The sequence below is a fragment of the Protopterus annectens genome, chromosome 5.part1 (assembly GCF_019279795.1).
Source record: "Protopterus annectens isolate FY-2018-M chromosome 5.part1, PAN1.0, whole genome shotgun sequence".
In the NCBI taxonomy this organism is placed as follows: domain Eukaryota; kingdom Metazoa; phylum Chordata; order Ceratodontiformes; family Protopteridae; genus Protopterus; species Protopterus annectens.
Window position 1 is genome coordinate 8,826,584 of NC_056736.1, and position 21,972 is coordinate 8,848,555.

Consider the following 21,972-nt stretch of genomic DNA (forward strand, 5'->3'; position numbering starts at 1 on the left):
TCCCAATACTATTCTAGCATGTCCAAAGGTCAGTTGTCAATCTCCTCTCCGGTCCAGCTGGTGAATCTGAGAATCTTGAGGCAATGTTACAACTGCCTCATGTACACAGACAACCCTCTCCTCCTAACAAATTCCAACACATGTGAGAGATGCAACCATATAGCCAAACTGGAGGCTAAGCTCTCTCAACTGAGTACTGGCATAACCAGTCAGGAGGAGAAGGAAACCACACTCACTACAATTCCAGTCTCACATAGACCTACCACGACAGCAAACCAAACACATAAACACACAAAAACATACTTGGAGGCTCTAAATAAAAATCTGCCTAAGCAGCAGAGACCTCCAAAGCAGACACCCAAGCAACCGCTACCCCAAAACAAAACACTTGCAACACATAGCTCACAAAGCCAGTGTGCCGAACAGTCACAGCCCTTAAGGCTAAACAACACACCTGATACACTTGTAATAGGTGACTCTATCATCGGGCACACTGACGTGCCGCTCACCAGGCTGAACAAGGAGAAGGTCATGGTGAGCTGCCTGTCGGGCGCTAGGATCCGCCACATAACACAAGCACTCAGGTCACTCTAAGGCAAGTGCAAATATGACTCATACATTGTCCATGCTGGTGTGAATGACCTGAGACATGCCTCCCTGGACTACATGAAAAGAGACATAGAGGAGCTCTCTGAGCATGTAGCCCAGGCCGGTATGACCCTGACCTTGAGTAGCATCTTACCCTCACCAAGAATGATGCCACAATATGAAGACAAGATGATCAGTTTCAACAACTGGCTTAAGTATTGGTGTCATTCAAAGGGGATCCAATGCCTGTTAGCCTGGGATGACATGCTTGACAAGCCACGATGCTTCACTAGGGACGGCTTGCACCTGTCACCCCTGGGCTTTCGGATATTGGCAAAGGCTCTTGCCACCCCATATTGCCTTTTTTAGGCAAGGCTCAAAAGACAAACCCACCTCCATAGGTATCACAAGGGATAAGAAACTAAGAGTAATGCTACTCAATGCCAGAAGTCTAAACCTCAAGATGCACACACTCAAAACTCTCCTTAGCATGGAGAACATCGATATCTGTGCAGTAACAGAAACCTGGCTCAAGGCTCCCGAGAGCACCCCAGCACTAATAGGTTATACCTCATACCATGCTTTTCGGCCCCAAAACTTGGACCGAACCACAAAAGGAGGGGGAGTATCAATATTCGTCAAAGATACCCACACCACCAGGTTGGTGGCACAGCACGAAGCATCAGAGACTATCCATGTGCAACTAACAGTGGGTAAAACTGCCTTCCAGTTTATAGCCTGCTACAGACCACCCTCCCAAACCCAGGAACCCCACTCGGCTTTCCTGACAACACTGGAAAATATGAAGGTCTCTCCAAACACCATTATATTGGGTGACTTCAACTACCCAAACATAGACTGGGAGCATTACTCTAGCTCCAACACCCTAGCCCAAAGGTTCCTAGAATTTATAAACTCAAATGCTATGGAACAACTTGTTACCACTCCCACAAGAGGGGAAAACATACTGGACCTGATCATCACCAACATGGGGGCTCTATGCTCCAGACCAGAAGTGTATCCCTCACTGGTAAGATCAGACCATAAACTAATCTCACTGGATATTTACATCCCGACCCCACCCCCTGCCCAGAAAACCACAGTGAAAAACTTCTCTAAAGCAAATTTCACACTCCTCAAAACCGAGGTGGAATCCTTCAACGCCCCCGGACCTGTGGAAAATATGGCCCAGACCATAGAATCCTTTATAAATGCATTCTATGAACACCTTCAGGAATGCATGGATCATGCAATCCCAAATAAAACCAAGACCCAATCCTCCAAAGGCAGGCATCCTGTCTGGTGGACCCCAACCATAAACAAACTATACAATAGAAGGAGGAAGCTACTACATGATAGAGCAAAATCCCAAAAAGGGAAGGCATCTCTGATCAGTATTAGCAAAAAACTAAGGGCACTCATAAAATCGTCTAAGGCCAGCTTCGAGAGAAAAATTGCACAGGACACTAAGGATAATCACAAAGCTTTCTTTATTTATGTTAGGAACCTGGGAGGGAATTCCCAGATATGCTCAGAATTAGTCCAAAATGACAAAAAATACACCGAACCCACAGACATTGCCAACATCCTAGCTGACAGGTTCAGTGCAAACCCCCACCAAAAGGGCAAATGTCTATCCCAGCAGAGTGCTGCCCCCCTGACATCTCAGATGCTCAGGTAAGAGCTGCCCTCTCCAAAGCAAAAAACACAGCATCGATGGGACCAGGCGGTGTCCCGGGCTGCGTCCTACATGAACTCCAAGAAGAGCTAAACCCAAACATAAAACTACTGTTCAATCTCAGCCTTACTACAGGATATGTACCCAAAGAGTGGCGTACAGCAACAGTGGTCCCTCTCCACAAAGGTGGTGCCTCAACGGATCCTGGAAATTATCACCCCATAAGCCTGACTAGCTTGGTCTGCAAAGCTATGGAAAGGATCATCATGGACCTCATAAATAAAGATATTGGGGACCTACAGATACTGGATCCTATCCAGTTTGGCTTTGTTAAGGGCAGATCCTGCCTCTTAAACCTGGTCGATTTCTTTGAAACAGTCACCAAGGCCATTGACGAGGGGAAGGTGGTCCACACAGCCTACCTGGACCACGCAAAAGCCTTCGATACAGTACCCCACTCGGGCATTATAGATAAGCTCACCAGCTTAAATATAAACCCCTATGTCAATAGATGGGTTGCAAACTGGCTCAAGGACAGAACCCACATGGTTAGAATTGCTGGAGCCATGTCAAACTCCAAACCAGTTACAAGTGGCATCCCACAAGGCTCAGTCCTGGGAACTCTCTTGTTCGGTATATATTTCTCGTAGGTACAGGCCAACACAGAAGGACTGTGGTTGACCAAGTTCGCAGATGACTGCAAACTAGGTGCCATAATTGACTCTCCAGCTGACACAAGCATCCTACAAAAGGACCTCATAGAAACAGACAACTGGTGCCAGAGCCATGGCCTCAAGCTAAACACCAAAAAGTGTATAGTCATTCCCTTTAGCAAAAACAAAGTGCCCACAAATTACCACATAGGTGGTAATCCATTAAGTACGGAAGAAGTAATTAGGGACCCAAGTTGATAGCAATCTCTCATTTGAAAACCACGTGGGCAAAGTGGTTAGAAAAACATTTTATATAGCCCTCCTAATCATGAAGGGATTCACATCTAGTTCATGGGAGGTCATCGTGCCTCTTTACTCATCCCTCATCAGGCCCATAATTGAGTACAATGCCCCTTTTGGGATGTACCTTACCAGACACCTGCAGCAACTGGAAAGACCCCAAAAGTACCTCACCAAGAGGATCAAAGGGCTCAAACAGATGCCATATGCTGCCCAGTTAAAGAAACTCCAGCTCTACTCAGTGGCATACCGCCTGCTCAGAGGCGATCTGTGCCTGACATATAAAGCCATGTCCAACCCGGAATTAATGGACATGCTGCACCTCAGAAAATCCAAATCCCATCGAGCTACGCTCGAGAGACGTGAACCTCAGCACTGAAATAAATAGGACATGCTGGAGGAACAGATTCATAACCCAGAGGCTCCCTTCACTCTGGAATAAAATCCCAGTCCAGGTTAGGCAGAGTTCCTCATTGACTCTCTTCAAGAGGAATCTTGATGAGTGGATGGGAGATCGTAGGTTTACCCTGGGTATCACTTCTGTGTCACTGTTAGACAGAGGCACAGTATACTAACCTCGAAAAAGGGCATAGCAAAATTAATTTAAAATGGGTGGCGAAAGCCAAACACACTCTGGCTAGGCTTATAAATGCCCTAGGGCAGATAGCCTAGTATGAACCTATGAACCTATGAACCTATGAAAGTGATGGTATGGTAATATACATACGGTATAGCCAAAGTGTGCATTGGCTGTACTGATTGTCTGTAAAATGAAGGGCTCAAGGGATTGTATTTTATGGTGTTACAGTAATAGAGGTATGCCTGCTGGATTTTTAATATGTGTATTTTCTAAAAAGAAAAAAAAAATCCTACTAGCTTGACATTATGTTCTGTTAAAGAATGCATCACAATATTTCTTTTTGCCTCTTTAGTTCAAAATGTTTCCTATTTTTAGTATATTTTAGTTGTTATTTTATGCTTCTCCATAATACTTTTCATTTTCTGCTTTCTTGTTATATTTTTTCAAAAATGAGTAATTTGTCTCTTCGTACAGTTATAAAATCCTGTAGTGATCAAAGCATATTGTAGTGCCCATAATCACGTTTTAATTCATTCTTTAAAATAGTCCAAATTCTTTCAGTTTTTTTATGCCAAAATAATCAGTGTATTCAATGCATTTTATTTCTGAGCTACATCTGTTAGACTTGCCTTTTCATAACTTTACATTTCCTTGTAATTACAACTTTTGAGGAATTGCCAAGAGCAGTGCTGTAGTGTAGTGTTTAGCATTTTTGTCTCACAGCTATTGGTATTCTGGCTACATTACAAGCTGGGGTACCCTTCTGTTAAAATCTGTATGCTATGCCCATGTCATACCCCTTGGGTATCCATTTTCCTCACAGTTCCAAATGTGCAACAACAGTATTAGTCATACAATCTGGACAGAACTGAACATGGGACTATGTGCCTTGTGATGGACTGGTGCCAATGCAGGGTTGTTTTTGGCATGTACCTGTTGCATTATGATCTATCCAAGACACTAGATTGAATAAAGTGGAATTAAAAAATGGAAGTCTTGATAGATAAATGGTTTGAAGGAAGAAGATGAGTGCAATATTTTAATGGAATACTTTATCACTGACAAAAGCACTATTGCATAAGTTTTGTATGGACCACTGTCTATATTGCTTCAACAAATAACAATTGTCTAAACTTCTGTTATTTACTTTTCTGTTAATTGACTTATGACATATTTTTAAATTGTATGAGTTTCCTTTCACGGGTATGATATTTGTATTCGGCTGTGTAATGTGACCAGTGTTACTGCATACCAAAATTCTCAGACATGAAGACATTCTGTAACTGAGGAGCCAGACTTCACACTACCTTGGTTGTAGAGGCTGGGCAGGCACACATCACCATGAATGTTGAATACTGTTGTCTGCAATGAGATTGTCATTTAACTCAAGAGAAAGCATCAGTGTGACTCTTGCAGACACATTTTTCCAAGATGGGTGAAGATGCTTATAAATATTTGTTGTGACTTATACAATAGCAAATGCCATATCTTGGGGTCTATATTAAATAAGTGAATGCTTAAAAAAGCGAACGCTTATTCATCGACCCTAGTTCAGTGAACGCTGAAAATGGCGAACACTCGGAACAGAGATTTTTTTTTTCCAAGGGTTCCACAAAAAAAAAATTAAAACAGCATTAATGTGGGGGGCTTTGTCCCCCACACCCCCCTACTTAAATATACAAACTCTGAGATCGCACCACAGTGGAGGAAACATCAAACTCCCGAAACCGGCCCAGTGATTTTTTTCCCTGAGAGAAAATTTGCTGTTCCGGGTGTTCGGGATTTTCAGCATTTGCTGAAATAGGGTCAATGAATCATCGTTCGCTTTTTTAAGCATTTGCTGATTCAATATAGACCCCATATCTTGTATTGATGATTGTGGCTAAACATTACAATAAGAATGGTCTACATTTTTCAGAATCATCTAAAAATGTACATGCAGATGAATTAATAGTAAGTCTGGTGATTTACATTAATTTTAATCGATAAATTCCTAGGTTGACTAAACTGGCAGAGCAATGGTCACACGTGTTACATTATCCATTCCCCAATTCTACTTCAGCTTTCCTTACAGATCTTTCTCTCTTTCTCATATATATATATATATATATATATATATATATATATATATTTATATATACATATATATTTATTTTTTATATATATATATATATATATATACACACACACACACACACACACACACATGTGTGTGTATATATATATATATATATATATATATATACACACACACATACACACACACACAATATATATATATATATATATATATATACATATATATATATATATCTATATATATATATATATATATATATATATATATATATATATATATATGAATATATGAATATATTCTGGCAGCACAGCATTATTCATTAACAAATCAGAGCAGTTCTATAAAAATATGTTTTGGAACTTAGAAGCACTATTAAGTAGGAGTACTTTTAACAACTTCCTGTTTTACTCATTGCAGTCACAGCGTCGTGTCACATTTCATCTTCCTGATGGCTCCCAGGAAAGCTGTAGTGACAGTGGCCTAGGTGATCATGAGCCCGTGGGAAGTGGAAATCTTATATCACACCCTCTCCCTTTGGTTCAGCCACAGGATGAATTCTATGACCAAGTCTCTCCAGACAAGAGGACAGAAGCTGACGGCAACTCTGACCCTAACTTTGGTGAGTAGGATTTTTTTTTCTTTTATGCTAGTTCATTAAGTATGTTTCCTCCCCTCATCTTTAAGGTCATATGCTCATTCTGTCATTAATGTCATCATTGGGCTTTCTAATAGAAAAATGCACTTATGAGCAATAAGTGACTATATTTTGCATTTGATGGTCTATGGTGCCATCATACTGTAGACTTTCTGTTTATGACTTCAAACATTAAGGATGATTTTAGTTAGAAATGCATTATTTTGTTTCTGCAGTTCTCTTTATATATATAGTTTTTTCTGTATGATAACATGTTTTGTGTTTGAAATGATTTCAGACTTTCTCTGTCCTGTTCTAAGACTAACTATGTCTCAGAGTAATAGATATATATGTAACTGGGGAGATCTAAATCTAAAAGCAATAGCTGCCCCAAGGTATTATTACAATTTTATCGCAGCATGCAATAAAAATGTCTGTTGGAAAAGATTTCTAAATAGTGAGTGTCTTATGTAAAGCTTCTTTAAGTTTGCTTGCAGACTGTGGTGGTAGCTATTTGACAAATTTCGCATTTGTCAGTTAATTTTAGATAGATCCTGTTAATGCTGATTAATAGACCATCCTAATGATCTAGTATTGATGCAAACACATTGTGTTTTAAGTGGTATTTTAAAGTTTTTTTTCACAGTTAACACAACAGGCATGTGACAACATTTAGGGGAAAAGTAGCAAAAAATCCTGGACTTAAAATTATATGAAACCAAAATTCATTGACAAAAGGGCTGCTTTTAATAAAATGGCAACATTTTATAATGCGCTGCACTCCAAAAACTGTGTATACATTTTTTGGTTGATCCCCATCATACCATTGAGCTATCGCACTTCCAAAAGATGTTGTATAGATTTCATTCCACAAGGATGAGGGCCCTGTGCACCATTCATTTCTCTTGAGTGAGCCATGACTAGGAGCTATCATCCTTGTGCTAGTGATGATGGCATTTTTTTAAAGCTTATCCTACCCTATGTATGACCAGAGCATCCAAAGAATGACTAAACATCGGGCCTCCAAGATGTTTATACAAGCCTTTTCTTCATATGAACCCCAGGATTCACTGAAGGTTCTATTATGAACGGTGCTCCCAGGACATGCCACCATCAGTTCAGTATCTACTGAAGGAGGAGAGCAGGACAAGCCTCATTATTCCTGTCATCACTTGTGCCAGTTCCAACTGGTACCTAAAATACTAAATGATCTCACATACCTGTGAATTGAAATCAGGACATTATCCCCTATGACAACGAGGTGAGATTCTAAAAGAATCTGAATTTATAAGATCCATAAGTCTAAAATTCTTTAAATTATGATTTTGTCGCTTGTGACACTGGGATCTTTTCTCTACTACAAATGCATCTTGATAGTAAATAGCAATTATATCTGCTTTACATTTATTTGACACTAAGAGCCCTGAAAACAAAAAACAGTTGATTGCATTTCCAGTGCTAGAAATGTCAGTGGCACGGACACATGTAGGCCATGTTACTGAAAATCTGGCCTGAAGAAATCATGAAAACCCTGAAAAAAATGCCATGTTTGTACTGTGTTACATACTTTTTCATACTTTCAAAACTGATAGGAGCTGAATGTCTCCTGTGTACTGATGTTTGTAACATTTAGTTTTGCTTTCATCTATAAAGCTCAGAGCTGATAGGAGCAATCTGCAAAAGATTGCTATAAGTCAGTTGATAGGACAGACCTTGGAAAATGTATTGAAACTGTCCTCTCTAAATTAATTATCCTACTGTTGATACTGTCAGACATTAGTTTCCTTGTGGGTAAAATAAGAATCTTCTGTCCTGTTAGTAGCACTGCATTGCATTCCCTTCAGGTGTGCTTATAATATGGCCAACCCTTGAGCAGCTAGTTGTCATTATCATTTGCTTCTTCCAGCAAACTGCAAATCTGATTGAACCATCTTGAATTAATGTGAAACTCCATGTAGTAAATTAGGGCTGACTGCTTAATGTAACTGGATTCACAATGCAGAAAACGAATGTTCTACATTTGCTGTACTTTGCATAAACATACTGATTTCACTTGGTAATATGTGTTTAGTAAAGATCATTCGGTGAAAAACTTTAACAATGGTATAAGCTGCTATTTTTATGCATTCATAGACATCTGACTGTTTTGTACATTTATTCAGTTTTAATTTTGTCTTCAAGTTTTATTATTTTTCTTAATTTCTTTGAATGGCTTTTGTAGATAACATATATACTGTTGTATACATGCAACTGCCTGACATTTTCTTAAATTATGTTTGATTAGTCAGATAAATTGCAGTTCTTGACAGTTATCCAGGTAGAAGGCAAAGGTAAAATTCTAACTTTTGGTGTCAGATGGTGCAGACCACAAGACATTGTTTTATATTGTGTCCTTTAGAACATGGTCCAGATGGGAGTGAAGCCAGTGTCATGCACAGGGTCAGTGGCCGTTCCAGTCATGGGCGAAACTGGAGCAGCTAGGAAGTAGACCAGGTGCCATCAAGGCAGGGAAGCATGGCCGTGGATTACAGGCTGCCTATCAACAGATGGTGCCTTTATCCTTTCTCTGCACTTGGGAAACTGCAGGAGCTGTGTGAACAGAACACTCAAATTATCTCTGTATTCATTAGCCTGTTTCCTTATACGAGAGGCATTTCCCAACTAGCAGCATAATTGTTGCTTTCCAATTAGGAAAAGCTGCCTGTTACCCATAAATGCACTGTTACTAAAACAAAAGTTCTACAAAGTAAATGTGTGTACTGTCATGTGTAGTTTTTCTAGCTTGCTATCACATGCCTACCCTCCTGTCAGATGCTGGCATACAGCCATCACCAGCAAATAAATAAATAATTGCAAAGACTGCATTATTTACTGTCTGGAATGTGCTACAGTAAATGAGCCTCAGACATGATAACCACTTTACTATTTTACTGGATCCCTTAGCTTATTTTAATAATTTAAAAATTATAGCAACAGGATATAACAACAAAAATAATATCTTGGAAATGTATTGCTCAGTAGCCTTTTCTGTTCTTTATGTTCAATTCAAAACTTACTTTGGGGGCTCAAACACATGATTTTGCATGTTTTCTTACACTGCTAGAATAATTAAAGTGAGGCATTCTGAGTGCAGTACAACTTCATTTTAAATAGTCATGTTTTGACCTGAGGCACTATGGGCTTTGCTTTGTGCTTGTCTTTTATTCTGAAGTTCACACATTAAATATACATTTTGCCTTTGAGGATTTACCTTTAGTTTTCATTATAATATCACTTTTTTCATTTACTGTACTGTAGCCTTACTGTGTCTTGAGCATAAATAGATATATCTTTCAGCTTTCATAATTAGTCTACATACTAGTGCAGTTACAAAAAAATGACTTCTTAGATTAAAAAGTCATATCTATACAACTGCTGCAGAAATACTGCAGAGATCAGCATTATATAATATGTTTCACCAAAATTCATTAGGCGCTGTTTTTTCAGGTGCAATTGTGGCATAGATGGCATTTGAAAAGTTTGGAGACACTTTGTTTGGCTAATGTTTATCTTCATTTACAGTGTGTTCACATTCTTGAAAAAATAGAAACAATATAAATACTGCATTCTGCAAATTAGAGAAAGAAATGAATGCTGTATTCAACAATTGCAAAAACCTGACAAATTCATGTACTTGTCGTGCTCATCCATCTACGCCACTAGTAAAGATTAAACTTCAGACAGCAGTGGTAGGATCAGTTAAGTAAATAAAATAATTAAATACATCATGTGGCAGTCATATAGAAAATAATCATTTCATGGAAAATTCAAAATTTTCTGTAATACAGAAATTTATTTTATAATTGTTTTAACAAATATGAACGTGTGGAAGGACAGGCAGTCAGTAAAAAAGTTGATTTTATGCAGTAACTCAATCAGCTTAAAAAACCATCCAACAGAGCATGATGGAAGACTATAAAATGGCAAATTCTAGCCTGTCTTCTCCTTTTTGTCGTACTTGTGAATACTAATACTAAGGCATGCCCAAGGGGGTGGTGTTGTGTCACCTGGAAAGATGCCCTCCTAGTGTGCATGCTCTTATTCTGATTGAAGGTTTTCCATATCAAAAGTAAGTTGAAACCAAAAAGTGTGAGCGTGAGAACTTAGGGCATAGCATATCAAAAAGCATGTAAAGTCAGTCTGTGTATTTATTTTGGTGCCCAGAGTGTAACAGGAAGGGCAGAATAGTAATTCTTTTGGCAGACCTAGTAAGAAAGATAGGAGCCTAGCTTATTGAGTTGAGAGACATGTGACATGTCACGCATACCTCTGAACTGTACAGATTTTTACAGAATGCCTAGATTTTAGCCTCTAATTTTTGGTCTGTTTCCCATAAAACTGAGGTTTTCTGGCAGATCATTGGTTCATTTTGAGGAGTGAAGTCAGAAGTTAATAACAGACATTTGAGATTTACACTTTCTACCTTTCAGAAAATTCATGTTAATGTAAAACTTTCTGTGTTTGTCAGAGCAATATTTAAAAATTGTCTCTCTTTTCGAGCCTTTGTCCCCCCATTATTTATGGCTTTGTCCAGATTTCTTGTTTAAGAAGTTGGAAGGTATGGACATGTGGCTATGAAAACAGAAAGGATTGGTAACTACTAATGATAGGACAGGTCCTTTGGAGCTGGTGGTTGAAAAGCTGGACAGTGAGATACTCTTAAATCTTGGCTGTTAAGTGAAAAATGTAGAAAACCAGAGTTGCTGATAAAATGTGACAGTGATAATGCTGGAGAAAGGAAGAGTGGACTTTAGACCGTATTTCTTTCATGGAGCAGTGGTTAGTACATATAACACGAGCTGAGGCCCCTTAATTAGATTAACAATTACACTGAGCCTATAGGGTCAGAAGTATGTCAGGAAATGAAAAACCGCAGTACTCTATTATGAAGCTTCTAGATTCAGATGTACAGACTGGATATGCTTAAGAAGGGGGACTTATGGAAAGGTTATGTGATGGCAAGAGTCAGTGTAAAAATAGTGGAGGACTATTCTTAGAAGGTATATGCCAAGAAAACACTGATGGCATCAACTGATCGGAATCTTCTTCGGGAGGGGTAACAATATAGATGTTCATCATATTAATTACTGTTGCAGTTGCCTTAGATGTATGGGTTATATCCTGACAAGGACATAACAGACAGACAGCTTTCAGTTTTCAGGGCACCTTCCATGTGTTCAAACTGTCAGGCAACTTCAGCTGAGCTGACTTAAAGACAAGTTTGAAAGCAAAACCCTTCAAAGTTTTACTGTCTCCATCAAGTACAGTCCTCTGAGGCTTTCAAGGATTGCTTGTCGACTTGTACTTCCCTTTGCTGGGCAGATAAGTTCCCTTTGGGGGGATTCCATTTTCTTAATTTTGTTGATATTTTATTACTCTACTTTTTAGGAAAGTTATTTTAAAGCTAAGAGTGTTTTATTTTAACAGACTGTCATGAGACTACAACATCCTTTAAAGTATAGCACTGAGGGAAAAAAGATACTCTATACCTTGGATGTCCACAGGTAGCTTAGGTATTATCTTAACAGAACTAAATCGTTCAGATCCTTGGAACAACTGTTCATTTCTTGTGAAGGTAAGAAGAAGGGAATAACCTGTGTCAACACAGACAAATCACTATCACCTTGATTCCTTCTGTAGGTCTAGACCAGGCTTTTCTAGGAACATTCTCCAGGGGCTTCTGTACCCTTTTACCTCCCAGATCTAGTAAGCTTGCATCATCTACCCATACAGATAAGGCTACTGCAGCAGTGATCATTCGAACATCAACTGTTTTGGTAAGTTTACTTGCACAACTGTAATCCTGGTGAGCGTGAATTCCTCAGAATGAGTCACACTGCATTGTGGGTAGGAATTGATTCACAGGAACATGAAGATTTATGTTGAGAGATTAAGGGATTTGAGAAGGGGGTATATGTACCCGGGGGATAAGAAATGACAAGCTAACTGACTTGTTTGGGTTTTGTTGGATAGGCAGACAGCAAGAGAAATTATAATGTCAGGGTGATAAAGATGTAGCTATCAGAGCATAGTCTGGTGGTGACAGAGAAGGGATTCAGGGGTGGGAGTTGAATTTGAGAAAGGGGGTTGATGATACCCAGGGTAGTGGACTGATGGTGAGCAGATACAATGGCTTCAGAGAATGCTAAGTTATTAAGGAGAAGCAGAGCTGAGAATGGAATGACAGGTTGGGATAGAGTTAAGATAGTCTGCTGAGGAAGATTGAGGAAGAAGAGAGAAAAAGTGAAGGAGAGTGAGAGACAGTAATGTGTGAGCATGGAGGGAAAGGTTGAGGATCTGGCAAGAGTTGATTAAAATAGCTGAAAATGTTCTAGAAGAAGATATTAAAATGCTAAGGGTATAAATTGAGAAGATGGGAAAATCTAAAATGGAAACTCAGCTGACTAAAAGAGAAGATAGTAGGTGGGGAACTGAGGAAAAAAGCATCAAGTTGTTAATTTGGAATCTTAAGGGTCAGAGAAGAAAAGGCATGAGTAACAGATGTGTGAGACAAGGATAGTCACCAAGTAAACTGAAGCATGGACATTAGTATCTTACTATCTTGAGAGCTTTGTTACAAATTACATGGAGGAGGAAAAGGAGATAAAGCAAATGGGTTTAAAGTATGGAAAGCAGAGGTGCTTGGTACTGAGCAGAGGGTAAAAATGGTTACTGCACTAGAGATATGGGAGATGGTAAAATATATTACGTCTTTGAAAAAGTGGAAAGGCAGATTGTATAGATGGGGATCTTGTGAATTTCTATAGGGAATTTGGGATGCAGATAAGGATGATTTTGTAGATTTGCTGAAAGGGTGATAGAGCTCATTGGATGTATACAATTACTGTGAATTTATTGCATAAGTGTAAAGGAGAGGTGGTAGATCCAAAAAAGTATGGGACAGTTTCATACATATATTAACAGTAACATTTTTATTTATTTATTTTATTTTACATTTGTTAACCAGGAAATTCCGATTGGACCAGGTCCATTTTCAGCAGAGGCCTGGGAAGAAAAGTTCCAGCATCTAGTTGTACAAAGACATTACAGCAGGTATAATGCACAAATAAGATGTAGTAAACAGGTTACAACATATATGGTGAACATAGTAATATAACAAGAAATAACTAAGAACACTCCAAATAAATTATTGTGTAGAAAGTAAGTAAAATGACAATGTCAGTTATACATTGGCAAGAGAAGAAAATATATTAAGTAAATTTGACAGTTAAATGTTCAACTTTTAAATGAAACAAGCATGCGGTGATCAGAGATCAAGCAGGTGATCAGAGAGCAATTTGGAGAGTTAATAGCAGTATGGGTAAGGTTATGTGATACAGGGGCATAACCAGGTACTAAGGAGATGTGATTTTAGGGAGTTTTTGAATTTATTGATGGAGGGGGCAATAGACACGGAATGGGGTAGAGAGTTCCAATTTCTGGCAACGGTGTGGGAGTAGAGTGCTCTGGCAGCTTTCTCCCACATGTGATAGGGGAAAAACAAGTGGGATTTGCAAAAAGGTAGGTCCTTTCAAATCAACAAAAGGCATTAATAAAACCGTAGTACTGAAACAGGGTGATAGTAAGAGAAGGGCAGGAGTAGTCCTACTGGATATACACAAGACTGTTTTCTTTGTTGGCTGGTAATATATTTTGAGTTTCTGAGCAGGTTGTGAGGGACAGAAGATAGTTTAATGTGGTAAAAAAATTTAATGAAGACTCTGGGTGACAATGTTACTGAAAGGGGGTAGATAAGAGAAGGGTATGTCAGAAGGAGGGACAAGGCAGGGATGCCCTTTGTCATCAGTTTTGCTGATGTTTGTGATAAAAGTGTGCGCCACACACTAAGGCTTAGGATGAAGGAGCAAAGTGAGGGAATCATAAGGAAGGAATCTACTATTTTGTGGATGAGTCTGTGATCCTGTGGAAAAATGTAAAGAGGTAGCTGCCAGAGATTCTTGACATTTTTGTTAGGCTTGCTGTGGGGTTTTAACTTGTGCTTTCATTCATATAAATCAGTTGGCAGTACCTAGTGGTTGGATGGCCTGAAAGGTACATTTTCTAGACTGCTAGCCCAGTGAGGAGGTATAACTGTTACAATGAAAGGAAAGATGGTCAGAACTATGATGCTCCCACGTACAATTTATGTTGTCAAGCACATACGGGTTAGGGTGCAGGTTAGGAAGATGGATGACTTGCAATGATTATGTGATACATTTTATTTGACTGGAAGGAGAAGTAGGATTGAAAAAAATGATGAGGATGGGTGACATTAGTGGTTGAGGTATACCAGGTACAGGTAAATATACAGCAGCAGTAAATATGGAACAGACTCTGGGGACAATGGATACAGAAATCTCAGGTAGGTGAATTGGTAGGATGGAAAATTAAAAACCAAGGAGATATCTCAAGGAGATATCTTTAAGCAGATGGAGAAGAATATGGATAAAGTGATCAAAAACTATGTGTGCAAGCCGGCAACAAAGGTATAGTGGGATAAAGCCCTGACTACAGCCCAAGTGAACCAAGTTCAACTAACAACTGCGGTGCTTTTTGACACAGGCAGGGAGGACAGGTTTGCCCAGCCTGGAGCGGGAGGGGGGGGGGGGGTTGGTCCTGGCTAGCTTGTGCTGCTGTTCCTCTACTGATGCATGATATGTTAGGTGGCAGGAGTACTTCAGGATGCATGATGGCAGTGCAGTGGAAATGGGCATGAACACCCAACCCAGTGACAACAGCCCAGGTCTGCACATGTGGAGGAAAACGAAAGCAGAGACTAACTGGTTGTCCTGGAGACAATGAAAGTGCCACTTGAGTCAAAAAATCCCTCATAGCCAGGATGCAAGTAAGGACACACACTACTCTGTCTGCTTGTATAACAGGCCACCCTTCAAGATAGCTGTGACCTAGAGAAACTGGTAATTTTCCACCACTGGGGAATGAATAGATGTCCAGTAAGGACAAGCTTAATATCCAGCAGGTAGCAAAGGAAAAACTATACAATGAAAAAGAAGTGTGTATGGAATGGTATAGACATATTGGATGGAGTACATTTTCTGATTACTAGGGTTCTGAAGGAGAGGGATGAGAGTAAACTGGGGGAAGTGGTTAGATGGACATTGAAGGGGTAAGGAGGTTGAGGGAACTAATGAATGATAAAGGAGAAAGAGCGGTGTTATTTTCTTCTGTGCATTTTGTGGATTTTGATGAGGAAAGGACAAGGTTCAGTGTGAACAAAGGGGGTTGGTTGATATATATGCAATAAAGCTGAAAAGAATTCAGTAACAGATAGTAAAGAGGGTTGGGGCAAAGGGAAAAATAATGGAAACGTTGTTAAAGTCAGATAAGGAATAGAGGATGGAAAAAGGGGACAATAGAGATCATATATAAGACTCTGGGAAGAGACAGTGCAATGGTGGTCTTGGAGAACTTAATAGAAATTTGGGGAAAGGAGGGTAAGATATAGTTTGAAGATTGTTTCTGAGATTAATTATGTACAGTTGCTAGAAAGAAGGATATGTGTGTGTGTCTGTGTGTGTGTGTGTGTGTGTGTGTGTGTGTGTGTGTGTGTGTGTGTGTGTGTGTGTGTGTGTGTGTGTATGTGTGTGGGGGGGTGCGCTTGTGGAAGACATCCATCGGTGAAAGTGGTAAACTTGCTCCAAAACCCCTATAAGAGTAAAGACAGTGGGGTAGTGAACAGAAGACAAGTACAGGAAATCTGTGGAATCTGCAGTGGATCAATTGAATATACAGTGGATGTTTATTGTGGTGAAAATCATATGGGAGGGAGCAATGAAGATATGGGGCATAGTATATAGAAATAACATATGGAGGAGCTGAGGGTTTTGTTTATTTGGCGTAGAGACAGAAGAGAGGAATGAGAGTGAAGCTTCAAATGGTAGGAGGGGGTATAAAGACAGACTGATAATAAAGGGTACATATAGAGGAATATAAGGAATAACAGAAGTCGAAAGTGGGTCATTAAAGTATGGCTGAGACTGAAAAAAGTTTAAGGGCAGGACCGAATGGCAGAATATTGGAGATGTGAAAAGAAATGAGGGGAAAATGAAGTAAAGGAAAAAAAGCAGGGATGTGATGACACTGAAATAGTAAGGGGCATGTATTACAGCCATTGCATCATGTCAGCTGACAACATCAACATTTCTTTTTTCAGGGAAGCTCTCTAAAAGGGCATAATTAATAAAGTAAATGCCTGAAGGTTGAAAAGAGGAAGAGGTGATGTTCTCAATGCCCTAAGTTAAGATATTGAGTGAAAAGCAGAGGCAGTAATATTGGGAAGAGGTATAGTGTCCACAGTGCTACATATCTCTGAATATCTGTAATGATTAGCATATATATGTATATTCTGGAGACAGACATATTAATGATAGAAGGGAAGGTATATATATATATATATATATATATATATATATATATATATATATATATATCTTTCTTTTATAATAATGAAACGGTGAGGATGTCCAATCACATATTGATTTTATCACTTCTTTATTGAATTTGGAATGTTTTAGTGGAAATGGTTATGACAGTAACATAGCAATGGAAATATAAAGGGTAATAAGAAAATCAATAAAGATGTTACAGGAAAACATTTAAAGAAAGCCTGGTAGCTTTGTCTGTGAACCAAGCATACCATAGGTGTGGAAAACAGACCCTGACAATGTGTGACAAACAGGCAAAATGTGGAACACGCTATTTTATCACTGCAACCATTTCCATGGTGCCAAGTGGAAATGGTCTTTCAAGCAAAATCAGTAAGCCGAAGTATATATGGACCAAGAGTAAAGAGTGTACAAAAAAAAGTGTGTAACTGAAGTCAAAAAGGTACTGTATAATCAGGAAAACACTACCATAATGAAACAATCAAAAAGCAAAAGCAGCAATTGTGCATAAGACTAAGCACTTCTAACCTAGCCACTTTTCCACTGAGCAATTCACATTTGTGTCTTTTGGCTTTTCCCGGTTAGGGGTCGCCACAGCGGAACTCCAGTCCACGAATGATTGGCAGTAGATTTTTACATGCTGGCTTGCCGGGCCTAATGCACAACCTTCAACGAAGGAACACCCATTAACGCATGTCGACACACAGAAGACGATCTAACTGAGAATCGAATGGGCAGCGTCTAACTGTGAGGCGACAACGCTACCGCAGCACCACCACCGCAGTCCACTGAGCAATTCACATGATTTTTTTAAACAATACCTCTCATGTGTTCATTATAAGGAAAATTCCTCACTTTGAGTCTTAAATGTCCATGTTCCTTGAAGTTCTACATTGAAAGGGTCAGCTACACAATCAGTTTTAAAACAATTTTAACAGATATTTACAGAAAATACATACTTGTAATTATAAAGTAATTAATTTCTGCCATCTTGTGAGTTCTTAGCTGAAGTTATTAGCAACCAGTTCTGCCCTCCTACAGACAGTGAGGAAGGAGAGCTCAAGGTGCAACCATGTAAATGTAAAACACTTAAGCTGCAAAAATTACCCCATCACTAAATGCACAGCAGAGAATTCCCCTATCCTCTACAACACTAATATACTGTAATACACAAAAGACATAGCTAATATTCATTGTAAATAACACTAAATCCTATTACTCAGCAAAATAACAATATTTGTTTTATTATGCGAGCTCCTAGTTGAAGTTATTAGTAAACTATTCTGCCTTCCCACAGAGAGTGCCAACACTGGAGATAGAAAACTACAAATAGAATATCCCTACCCCTCTAAAAAATACTAAGCTGACAGACTTTGCCTAGCCCCCACCAAATGTACTGCAGAGAACTCAGCTATCCTGTAGAACATAAACTATAAAAAATATACAAAAGCTTGCCTTTTTTTTCTCCACTGTTGTAGCAAAACCAGGACTAAAAATTAGGCATGTACATGCAACCAAAGATACACCACCAAAACATATGCTTTTCCATAGAGAAGAAATCACAAATCATTTTGTGAGTACTGGCTTGCACACTGTACTGCAGTTTCTACTCTATACCGTTCTTTTTATCTGCTCCACGATCCTAATATCCTTGCTTGAGGTTGAACTGCTGCAGTCCCCAGAAGTATACTGACTGAAGAAATAATCATCCATGCCAGAAACCTACTGAATCCTGATGCTCCTGCCCTCCTAAAAAAAAAAATTGTTGCCTTAAATCCAAAAACGTAAGTAAAGCGCTCCCATCAATACGACATCACAGAGGCACAAAAACTGTCACCTGGAAGTCTCCCAATGATTATTTCTCCACTTCTCCTGGTTGGCTTGCTTTGCATCAGTAGTCACCCTCTGATTAGCTCATATTAGCTGTATGACATTTGGCTATTTTTGCTGTATATGAACCAATCGGAATGTGCAAAGTGGAACCAACATAATGCAGAATAGCCGAACTTTGTGAGTTCTGTGTCTTAAATGCGGCATGTTCCACATAATCCAGAGTACTTGGCAGCTCAGAAGCATAAATTTATTGACATCAAGGGGAACATTGCAGTTGATGGAGGCATGAATTTTCAAAATATGATTTGCCTAATGTCTTGTGCTGAATTAGATAGAAGCGGGAAACTGCAGAGTGCTACGACATCAGCAAATGTTATGTTTACTTTGGCAGTTTTCTACAAACTGAGCAAAGTTGGAAGTTAACTCTGCTCTCCAAAACTGTTTTCACAGATTCATAGATCGGTACTAGACTAATTGCCCTTTGGGGCTATGTTAAGCCCAGCCAGTTTCTCCTAAAGGTGAAAATCAAGCACTGCACCTTGTGTTTGTGAGGTAAAAAGCTTAAAACATTATGCCAACCCACAAACATTTCTTTATGTATATTTAGTATGTCTCGCATCTGGGTGATTATTGGACTGGTTATAGGCTCATGGGTAATTACTAGGCCAATGTCTCCAATGGGCCTTTTTAAGCCTAGCCATAATCTATTTTAAATATATCAGCTCTGTGATTGTATGACAGTGGGGAAAAAAAGGCCAGTTCCCTTATTCCACTGTGTGAGATCTTGGAGAGAGCACACACACACACACACACACACACACACACACACACACACACACACACACACACACACACACACACACACACACACACACACACACACACACACACACACACACTGCCTGCAGATTTCTAGGAGCATAGGTGAATCAACCAGAAATGTTCACCAACAATGCAAATATTAAAAGGGTGTACTTGGTCAGTGAGCTGCATAAATTGATGAAATCAATTTTATTTCAATTAAGTAAGCAACATTTCAACCATGTGCCTACATATTAACCAAATGACATTGTATCTGTCTATCCAATATTTATCTAGCTGCATATCTATCTAATATGCATACACACACACTGTCTGTCTATCTCTCTATCTCTCTATCATCTGTAAATCTCTACCTCATTATGTGAAGAAGGTATGAAGGTATAACTGGGAGTAATATTTGGGACAGTGGACATGACAGTGATAGGAGCTGCCTGATCTTTTAAATGGAAAAAAAATCAAATTAGACAGTCAGTAAAATACCACCTTAAATGGAGACTACTGTCCTCTCTGAAACAAATCTATTTTTATAAAAAACTGATACTGTGTATTAGGGATTATGACACTTTTTTGGCAAAAGACAGCACTGAGTGACAATACAGGAAGTGGCCAAGAACAGACTGATAATAAGAGTCAGGGTATAGGGAAATGAAAAATTGAGACTTTAGGTCTGCAGATAGAAGGGTGAGAGAGCTCAGATTAGATGAAGAATGTTATTTAGCCTCCATCAAGTAAGTAATCAGCCACTTGAAATCATGATTTACGTGTGTCATTCTGAAGAACAGCTTTGAATTCTGCTTACAGCTTTTCCCTAATTACCTTTTCCTGGTTACTTAGCCACTTTCATGTACAAAACTCAACTGCACTGCCATTGCTCTCCATATTCAATTCCACTATATGCAGCAGACATAACTGTTTATGTTGCTTACTTCACTGATTTTTAGTTTTCCTACTTGATAAAGTCATGAAATATAATTCTAGAATAGATTTTATGTAATCAGTGTACAAAAAACATAATTAGATTAAACAGTAATTCTCTCCATGTTGATGTTTTCTTAGAGTGACCAGTAAACATGTCTAGATACTGCACTGCCATCATCAGAAGCCTCATTTACCTTTTTCTTAAATATACTTACTCTGAATAGAAAGGATAAATGCTACAGGAAGAGTGTGCTCTCGTGCCCCATCTGCAGAAGTCCATTCCTCTTAAGTTAGTCCAACTGCTAATGCCATTCAGTAAAGAGCAAATGCACAACAATCTCCGCACTGTCTCACCTTCTCACTCTGGAACTCCATGCTTCAGCAAAGTAACTGGAAAGAACAAATATCCAAACTGCAAAATTATAACAAAGCAATGATATTAGCTGACAGAGGCTTTTAATGATTGTGGTCCACTGAAAATATCCTTACAATCCTGAAACAGATAAAATCACCAACTCCTCTTATAACTGAGGAAGGCTTGGAAACACAGGATGCCAGAGTCTAAAAGTAGTCTGGTAAGGACTAATAACCACCCTAAACAGTCAATCCATGACCGAGTTGAAAAGACAGAGATGTGGCAGTCTCCATTCAGCATAAACTAATGAAGACTGACAGAATCCTATATCTGTTTCCAGTGTTTGGTATGGCTCACTATGACAAACTAGTCAGTGTTGTACCTTGACAAGGTTCACCAGAGCACCAGGCTGTCTCAACAGTAAATGGAAAGAATTGGTGAACTAACAGCTCCACCTGTATGTCTGGCAAGGTATTACAGGCAGGACCTGGAGGGAAGCCAGTCTGTCTGCAGTATCTAGTTCCACATACAGAGTAATACCAAGTCCAACACACAAATGGAGCTGTACTGCAGGTATTAGGTGTCAGAGAGTCTTAGTAGTCATCCTGCAACCTTCTTTTGGGTGTACTGTTCTGTTAAAAATAGATTAAATTCCCTGGATGATAAGAAACCATCGAAAAGCTGCTGTTCCAAGTTGCAAAGAACACACATAGCACTCTAGAGCCTCCGCTATGTACCTATCAAGGAGTATAAGCTTACAATCATGAGCAACTACATATTTACAAGAATAAAATAATTATCTAATTAAATAATTAATGTTGTATCTTTCGGCTTTTCCCGGTCAGGGGTCGCCACAGTGGAACTCCAGTCCGCTAATGATTGGCAGTAGATTTTTACGTACCGAGTTGCTAGCCCTGACATACAACCTTCAACGAAAGTACACCTATTCATGCATGTCTCCACACAGAAGATGCTTTGGCTGAGAATCAAACAGGACGTCTTTTTGTGAGGCGACAACGCTACCGCAGCACCATCACTGCAGCATTTAAATAATTAATTAATAGATAATTAAATCTTTTTTCGTAC

The 21,972-nt window shown here is 39.1% G+C and overlaps 1 protein-coding gene across 1 annotated transcript in view; it reads left to right on the forward strand.

The window, feature by feature from the left end:
- LOC122803660 (protocadherin-9-like) overlaps positions 1–21,972 on the forward strand; it is a 2,559,623-nt gene that overhangs the window by 1,077,072 nt on the left and 1,460,579 nt on the right. Inside the window, exon 4 of the mRNA XM_044073439.1 lies at positions 6,297–6,498. Coding sequence (XP_043929374.1) covers positions 6,297–6,498 — 202 coding nt within the window. The remainder of the gene's footprint in view (positions 1–6,296; positions 6,499–21,972) is intronic.